Here is an 8,417-nt window from a genome sequence, read left to right as displayed (position 1 = left end):
TTTACCTTCCACTACAGTGGAGAAATCTGAACTTTGTACGCCTCTCGTGTTCACTGAAGAAAAAAAATTATCAAACTCATTACAAATTCGTGACGTCATCTCAATATTTGGGGGCGGTGGCCTTGTGACTGTATTGTTTCATGTTGCCTTCAGGTGCACCTCGTAAATCTCCCATCTATGAAGGTTTGGTTGTTGGTTGTTATGTCTTTGGAGACTTCTTGATTTAGAGTTACACATACTCATGATTGCTTTGTGTTACAGCGTCATATTGACCTGAAGAAAGTGTTGTATTCATTTATTATAAATATTCTTTCTATATTCACGCTATGTTCACGGATGTTCACTGTCTTATCTTCATACTTTGAAAACCTGGGCATCCCAGAAAACTCGGTCTGTATTAAAATCTTTGTTTTACCCTTTATATGTCCGTTTGTGTGGTCGTTCGTGAACGTCGATCTCGTAATCCTCATATTTCCGATAGCACTGTTACCATGTTGCGTTTGACAGGAGGCTGTCCTTGACTAGCCGCGCGAGCCTAAGACAGCTAAACAAAACGAATACAAACCCTCTGCATGAACTGTATGTGAAGTTGTCGGTGAGTTTAAGTTAAAGAATGGCACTAGTGCTATGACATCCAAAAACACCAACATGCTGTGACAACACTAGCGTCTCTTCCAGCCATCGTAACTCAGCTAACGTTAATTAGCTAGCAGCAACGCTTGGTGGTGTGTTTGTTGCATTCCTTAAAATACACCAATAACATGAGAAAAGACGTTAGCATTGCCTAGTTAAAGATAATGCCAAGAAATCCCTAAGTGCTAACTAACTGTAACGTAACTCATAAAACAGCCATTGTGTGACTTAACGGTTAAGTGTCACTTTAACCTGACTGTTTATATTGTCCTTTGAGTTAAACGTTACTGACCAGCAGCTGATGACCTGCTTGGATTAGGTACTAGTTTAGGTTAAACCGTTCAACAACACTTTGGTGCAGGTTTCACTAGTCAATCCCTTGCAAGCTATAACATGTTATGCAATGTCTTTAAACCTCCTTTCTGTTGTTACAGGTCTGTTGTTTTTGTGTGCCCCCCCCCCCCCCCCAGGTCATAGCTGAGGGTTGGGGTCAGGTCTTGGTCTAATGTCACACAGTCCTGGTGAAGAGGGGGGTCTATCTCAGGCTGCCCCAAAAGGCAACACTCAATACCTGTTTGACAACCCCACTCAGACTGTGGCAACAGGGAATACACCTGAGGATCAGGTGAGGGTGTATGTGTGATTTTTGCGTATAGGTGTAACACTGTTGTTTGCATACTTTGCACAGAGTGGTCTTTTTCCACTACAGAAAGATACATTGTTATAACAAGAAACATTCACGTTTTAGTTATAATACTTTCGAAGAAACTGACAATGAGTCATTGAAGTTTATTGGCTCAAGAAGCATGTGAAGTCTATGGTGCTGCACAGAACAAAGTCTCAGAGTTATCAGTTTCAGTGTTTTGCAGTACACTGTCAAAGGGTTATCTACATTAAAGATTATCGTCAGTCCAATCATCATTCCTCATTGATCAGCTGTAGGGGCACAGAAGGCTGCTTAGTTGTGGATTAAAGTACACTCTCAATGTCTTCTCTCTAATTAGTCTATTTTCAGTCCTGGACTAGACTGATCTGTGATTTAACCTGCCACTGAAAATGTGATAGAAGCAACATTGTACCTCTATTTTAAACAAAAACCTTAACACCGTTTAAAGTTTGTCCAGGGATAGTTGAAATGACAAATAGTGAGTATTATGATTCACTTTCTGTTTTTATGTTGCATGACATGCAGAAAGTTATTGTTTGCAAAGAGATCAACAAGACGTATTTCCGAGAAAGTGTGTTTCATTCATAGTTAATTAAATCTTATTTTAAAATGTGTACACCTGTTATGTGCACATCAGATTATTGATTTGGCGTCTGTGTGTAATGTGGGTGTTTATTGTTGTTTCAAGCAGTGGCAGGCTCTCTCTTTCAACACGCTGAAACAGAAGCTCGAGTGGAATGCCAAATGGGTTGCTGGAAGCATTGTTTGTGAATGTAAGATATTCACTGGAAAAAGGTTGTTTACAAGTTGTAGCTGTATCAGTTGTGGAAAGAAGAAGAGACAGCTTGTAGAGGAGGAAAGACTAAAACAGGGCTTTGTGCTTCTGACCAAGGGGAGGCCTAATCCTTTCCTGTTCAACTGTTCTTTGCTTTGTCTCATGGTCTCAGGTTCCTCGGTAGGAACTTAATGAAAGGGCACAGCCTTAGCTCAGTCTTCTAAATTGACTTATTCTGGAAGCTAAAGAGTTGAACTGGGGACAGGTGTAGTGTATACACAGGTGTAGTGTATACACAGGTGTATATAGCAGACATTTGCTTTTTACTTAGGAACTGAGAAATATTGCTGACATGAAGAAGAAATATCGATTGAACATGATTGTTCTCCAGGTTCCGCCTGCAGTGGATGAGGCCTCTCCTTCTTCCACCTCATCCTTTGAGATGCTTGACGCGGAGTCGGTGCCAGCTCCTTATCGAGAAGTGCAGCCTCACTGGTTCTTCTGTCCGCGGGCAGATGACAACACCACCTGGCTTCCTTTCAGCAGAGAAGACTCTGACAAACTAGAGAATGCCTGCAACATTGGTAAGCATGTGTATATATTTGACATGATCATTATATAATGTACATGTACCGTATGTATAAAGGTATGTGTAATCAGGTATGTGAAAAGTAATAAAATCGTGAGTTTCCTTTAAACATCTGTGAGAAGATAAAGTGTTAAAACAGTACCGTTGCAAACTCTGGCGTTGTGCCCCTATGACTCTTTACTTTTCTTGACCGGACTTGTTCACTGTCACAATCAGTTTAACAGTAAGTTTCAGGGAGTTCAGTTTCAGTCTGGTTTTAGGTGAGCCTCATTATGTTTGATTCACAGTACTTTTGCTGTAAAGATTAATTCAGATTTGCCATCTGTGATCTTCATATTTAAAGCTTTAGAGTTCTCTTGTGAAAAAACAACACATTGTGGTTGTACAGGAGGTTGTTGTGCGCAGCTGTTGCTTTTAACATATTGAATATCAACTGTCCATTGATAATTACACACATGGCCCACCCAAAGGAAACCTATAAAAGAACAAAAAACAACCGTGATTCATTTCCAAATAGTTTGAAAATATGACTCACCACACATACAAGGACAAACAAAGTCTTTCCTTTTGAGAATATAAGTCTCTTCAAAGCGAGAGAGAATGGCAGTTCCTTTGCCCATATTCCTGTAGAAGATATGTCCATATTATTCCAGCGGAGTGCACTTCCCACCAGACAAACAAACACTACAACAACGATAATACACCAGTATACTTGTTTGAAATAGCAATAACCACAGGCCAGCTTTATAAATAGCCTTTGTTGACCAGAATTTATCCAATATAGTTTTAAAAGATTTAATTGAAGGAGCCTATACTACATCCTCTGCAAGCCTGTTGTGTTCCTTTTACAGCGCAACGTGTGAAGAAGTTTAAAAGAAACACTTTAGTGGGAATAGTTTTAAGAAGTTTCTTCTTAAATCATTCCAAAAGTGTATGACAGACTCGGCTGTGAAGCCTCGATCGCAATCATGTCACCTCAATGTCTGCTGTATACTACAATCATCTTATGGTTATTTTCTCTCTCAGTTTGGAGAGGATCACCCTCAGACAAGCAGCAGCAAAGAGTTTCTGTGCACCATAACCAAGCAAGCAGTGAAGGTGGAGCGCTCTCTCAGACAGGCAGGAGCTGACTGCATGGAGCAGACAGTGGAGGTATTGCCTGAATCTCATGTGGTCCATTAACCTGTTCGAATCTTACGAAGTAAAGCGGAAATGTGATTATGAATCTCCCTGCCCTCTCTGTCCTCAGTGTCTAACTTCCACATCTGATGCTGTGCTGGAGCAAATGGTTCTGATGACAGGGATCAGGAGCATAACACACAGGTAAATATTCACTGTAATATATATGATATGCTTAAGACTTGTTGAAGCAATGTGTTGATGATGAAATGTAGTTTGACCGATATTGGATTTTTGAAGCTGGTGCCAATAACAAAACCTTTAAAATTCCAATATTATTGGTCGATATAACACATAATATAATACATAGAACAAAAATTCTTGATACGGATCCTTTTAAATAAAAAAAAAAGATATGTGCTGACCTGAATTTTGTTATTACTCTCTGGTGAAGTAATTGATACTGTTTCAGACATATTTTGGCATTTCTTTGTTACTTATCAGACAAAAAATGCACACATTCTGCTATATCTGTGATGTAACTGTATCAATTCCCATAAATAATATGATACAATAGATTGTATTATAACACTTCGAAAGGGCACTCGTACAGGCAGGCGCTAGGGCACTTTTATTTATTTATTTTGATACTTTTACGTTTGTTTTCCTGGATGTTTTGTTGCCATTCCTCTCCATGGTAAAAACTATCAAAAAAGCAAATAGTGAATTAAAATCTGAACTTTACAGCATGCACGTGAAATACATTTTTGCTACACATTTTTTAAATAGACCACCTGAATATTTACCACCTTTTATTGCTGATAAAATGTTTTAAGAATTGTGTTAAACTGTCCGTTCTATTTTATCTATTTTTTATATACTATATATATATATATATATTTCCATTTTTAATATATTTATATATATATATATATATATATTTCCATTTTTAATATATTTATATATGCTACTAAGTGGAGTGGATCACTGCCAAACCTTTGTTGTGCTTAACTTGCATAACAATGAAGCATCTTATCTTTTTAAAGCTAATGCATAGTATAAGAAACTTGAAACTCAGAATTGTAGTTACACTCAAATAAATCTAAAATCACCTTTTCAAGCACAACTGCCTCCTCCAGCATTCATGTGTGTTGAACTTATTTGTTGTGGTAGGAAGCCACTCATGAATTCATTGTGTTTTCACAGAGACGGGCTCCAGGAGTATAGGAAGAAACACAAAGAACTGAAGGCAGCGGTGGCAAAAGAACTGGGATTCATAGTAACTAACGGGATCGTCACCTCGATTGTGAACGAAGAAGAGAAAAGCTCAGATCAAGAAACGGGAAACGGGAAGGAAGCTGAGGGTGGAGGAAGCCCAGCAGTGGAGGATGCCAGCGAGAGCCAACAGGAACAGCCAGAGAAAGAGAGCTTGGTGAAGAGTGCTGCTATAGCTAATGGTCATGTGGTGGAGCCGGCTGAAGAGAGCCAACATGAGGAGAAAGCAGATGCAGGAGACAGTGACAGAGCAGCTTCAGATGCTGAGGTCAAGATAGTTAATGGGGAGTCAGAGGTCAGGGCTGCAGGACAGGAAACTGAGAGCAGTGCACCACATGAAGTAAACAGCAACATAACCAATGGAGAGGTAAAATCTGATGCAACAGCTGATGAGATGAAGTCAAATGAGGTTAATGGTGAAATAAATGGAGCCGGTGACGTCACTGTAAGCCCATCAGTCCTTAAGAGTAAAGGAACATGGGCAGATGTCGTTTCAAAAGCCGATGGAGCAGGAAAAACAGCAGTCAATGGAGTAGCAGGTAACATCACTGCTAATGGAGAAGCTGAAGAGTAGAAACGTGTTAAACGTTGTACTCAAGTTTTTCCAAGTCACTGCTGTAAGATGAAACTCTCCCATGATCCGAGATGTAATGATCCAATGAACATAAAGCAGCCAACAGAGTGAGATGATGAATATTAGTTTGTACTGGAGATGTTATTGCTGATGCTGGGAGAGGGCTGTACTGTTGAGTGTTATTCTTTTTCAACAATAAAATGTTTACTCTGGTTTACCAGTGATGTTGCTTTTTTTGGGATAATATTAAATAATATGTAAATGTTATTTTTTTTGCCATTTACAAGAAATGTATACATTACTTTACAAAACATACCATGGCATTTTGATCTGCAGTTCACTGTTAGACATATGTAGTAAGTAGAGGTGTTCTACTCTGTCTTTCTTATAGCTAAGGGGTCCTTGGACTGAAAAAGTAGAAGACTCCTGCCATAGAGTGCTTTTTTTTTTTTAAACTTCCAGACAGCCACTCATGTGGACTATGGTAAAACATCAGGTGAAATCAATCTGCCACCACAACTTTGAATAAGATATGAAAACTATTATATAAAATCTATAAGTTGAATTTGTAACCTGCTGCAGGACCTAGAAAGAACATTTCATTAAAACATTTTTAGTCCCCACAATGAAAAAGTGTTGGATATCCAGAGAGGTGCATGTCCCACCTGTTGAACAAGTGGGAGCCACATCTAGCTTCACACAAGATTCCTGATAGGTGTGGCTGGACGTGCTCAGAAATGTATGGAACGCCATATATGCAAATAACGTCTGTGTGTTTTAGATGACATTAAAATGCATGTTAACACAGAGTTCGGTCTTGTTAATAGGCTATACATTTTACATGTGAATGCAACAATAAATTAATAGTAAAAAATAAAATAAGGCCTTGAGACAAATTCAGTCTTCAATTTGAAGCAGGGTTAATTTATTTGAAAACAATACTTATCAATGGCAACAATAGAAAACTAAGTCCATTTATTGTTCATATCCCGCATCAGCTCTGCGTTTCCCTCTGAATAATCTCCAAATCAGGGCAGTGTTTGTACTGTGGCTCAGGCGGCTCTCCCCAGGTGGATTGTGGGAGTCTGTTAAGGCAGCTGGTTTGAAAGGTGATGATTGCAGTGTCACTGAAGACGTCAATCAGACGGGATGGACAAGGCAGCTGTCTCTCCTCACACACAGATGCAGCCTGAGTAATGTAGCTGTAGTCCCGCTGGAACTCTCTCTCGATTGTTCTGTTGGGAAACAGGACATGTTACCTTACCTCTAATCCAATTTATTTGAATATCATCTCATGTCACTCATGTCTTATACTAACCTGTCCATCATGCCATTGAAGCTGTTCCCAATGATTTTCATCAGAGGAAGACATTGTGTACTCCAATTCCTCCACAGAAGGTTGTTGTACAGGGCTTTCCCACAATGCATCAGGTAAAAGAGTGTGGGCTTATCTGCCAGGCGCTTCCCCTCCTGCACAAATATACAAAGAAAGAAAGAAATTGTTTTTGCACTGATTTCAAACCTTTAAGGCAGCCAGTAAGCTATAATCAACTTTCAGTGACCTGAAACTTGCTTGAGATAAGTCGTCTTAGCATTTATCAGTGTTTTTTGCTGTATGTTGATCCACTTTGCAGTACTGTTACAGGTTTGTAAATTGTATTAAATGGGCTGAAGCATTCAACAAAACTGGTAGATTATTCGATAATGCATAAAGCATACTGTTTTTCACTTGTCTGACAGGTTAAAAAAACACAATTGATCAACAACTGACCTCATTTTCTGTGAGTACAGTCAGACCCAGCTCCCTCAAAACATCCCTCTCTCCAGATGAGAACGCGGGGTCATAAATAAAGCAGTCCTTCAGTGGAATCTAAAGAGAGGAGCAGTGAGACACAGAACTTATAATGAACAGGGTCTCATGTAGACTCTTTGCTATCTCATTGGATAAATACATCATCTAACCTGTCCTGCATCCAGCAGCAGCAGCAACATGGCAAGCTGGAAGCGAGCTGAGACACAGGAGGAAAATGAGCCAAGGCCATAACACACACACTCCAGCTGTTGACAGGGTCTGCCATCTTCTGTGGGGCCATCAGTGTCCCTTTTCTCTGGAGGTTTTAAGAGGGATGCTGATCCTTGTGCCACCAGCAGCTGCTCTGAAGTCAAGAAAGGGTCACTGAGCTGCAAGTTAAATGGCTAAACTATTTGGTGATAACTCCATTTGTCCAGTTTACTCACTTTTCCACTCTTGCCAAAATCCCTCACATTTTAGCTCAGACCTGCAGAGGGGGAAGATAAGCAGTTAGCCTACTTGACTCCACGTGAACAATTAATGATATTCTATGAGTCTTTTGTTTAACTGGACTTCGATTTCTTACACTGTTTCTCTGATTCGTTTGACAGTTTTTCCGATATCCAGTTGCTCCTGGTAGCATGTTGAATTTGAGGACACCTGAAGTGATTTTGATTTCCGCGCGGCGCCTTTTCGTCGCCGGGCCACCTGCCACTCTTCCCCGGTGTCCGACATCTATGTTAATTCACCGGTTCTCAAAGACATGTCTTAAAAATATTGATTTTATTAACAAAATTCTCATAGAAATACTGCCATGGGATAGTGAGTCTAAACCAAGTTAGACTATTTTGAGTGTAACACATGCATTTTCTCTTCCGGTGTGATGCCAAATTATGTTATGAATCTAAAACAAAATACAATTTGTAATTTTCTTTATAATTTTCTTTTTTTCCTGTAAAATGTTGATATATTTGCGCGTACATGTGCTAACAT

The 8,417-nt window shown here is 39.5% G+C and overlaps 2 protein-coding genes and 1 long non-coding RNA gene across 3 annotated transcripts; 2 read left to right on the top strand and 1 right to left on the bottom strand.

Moving 5' to 3' along the window:
• The first annotated feature begins 504 nt into the window (after positions 1-504).
• On the top strand, positions 505-2,653 carry LOC115013906 (uncharacterized). Its single transcript, XR_003832830.1, has 3 exons — positions 505-595; positions 1,104-1,258; positions 2,467-2,653. It is a non-coding gene; the product is annotated as an uncharacterized LOC115013906 (long non-coding RNA).
• A 940-nt stretch (positions 2,654-3,593) lies between these two features.
• On the top strand, positions 3,594-5,844 carry LOC115013677 (uncharacterized). Its single transcript, XM_029440131.1, has 3 exons — positions 3,594-3,816; positions 3,914-3,987; positions 4,990-5,844. Exons 1-3 carry the CDS (start codon positions 3,598-3,600, stop codon positions 5,630-5,632), a joined length of 936 nt encoding a protein of 311 aa, XP_029295991.1. The 5' UTR covers positions 3,594-3,597; the 3' UTR covers positions 5,633-5,844.
• Positions 5,845-6,535: 691 nt separating this feature from the next.
• Positions 6,536-8,395, bottom strand: srrd (SRR1 domain containing). The gene is made up of 6 exons (XM_029440576.1): positions 8,011-8,395; positions 7,871-7,911; positions 7,595-7,788; positions 7,404-7,502; positions 6,951-7,102; positions 6,536-6,867 (listed from the first exon to the last, which is right to left on the bottom strand). The coding sequence occupies exons 1-6, from the start codon at positions 8,157-8,159 to the stop codon at positions 6,627-6,629; spliced, it is 876 nt and encodes a 291-aa protein (XP_029296436.1). The 5' UTR covers positions 8,160-8,395; the 3' UTR covers positions 6,536-6,626.
• Positions 8,396-8,417: the final 22 nt, after the last annotated feature.

This window comes from Cottoperca gobio, chromosome 9 (genome assembly GCF_900634415.1).
Source record: "Cottoperca gobio chromosome 9, fCotGob3.1, whole genome shotgun sequence".
Lineage (NCBI taxonomy): Eukaryota > Metazoa > Chordata > Actinopteri > Perciformes > Bovichtidae > Cottoperca > Cottoperca gobio.
The sequence above is the reverse complement of the archived record's forward strand: the minus strand, read 5'-3'. Positions and strand labels throughout refer to the sequence as shown.

Coding starts and splice junctions, on each gene's coding strand:
- LOC115013677 (XM_029440131.1), top strand. CDS start 3,598: ATGACAGACTCGGCTGTGAAGCCTCGATCGCAATCATGTCACCTCAAT. Junction 3,817..3,913: donor GCATGGAGCAGACAGTGGAG/GTATTGCCTGAA, acceptor CTCTGTCCTCAG/TGTCTAACTTCCACATCTGA. Junction 3,988..4,989: donor ATCAGGAGCATAACACACAG/GTAAATATTCAC, acceptor GTGTTTTCACAG/AGACGGGCTCCAGGAGTATA.
- srrd (XM_029440576.1), bottom strand. CDS start 8,159: ATGTCGGACACCGGGGAAGAGTGGCAGGTGGCCCGGCGACGAAAAGGC. Junction 7,503..7,594: donor TGCTGCTGGATGCAGGACAG/GTTAGATGATGT, acceptor TCCTCTCTTTAG/ATTCCACTGAAGGACTGCTT. Junction 7,103..7,403: donor CTGTACTCACAGAAAATGAG/GTCAGTTGTTGA, acceptor ATATTTGTGCAG/GAGGGGAAGCGCCTGGCAGA.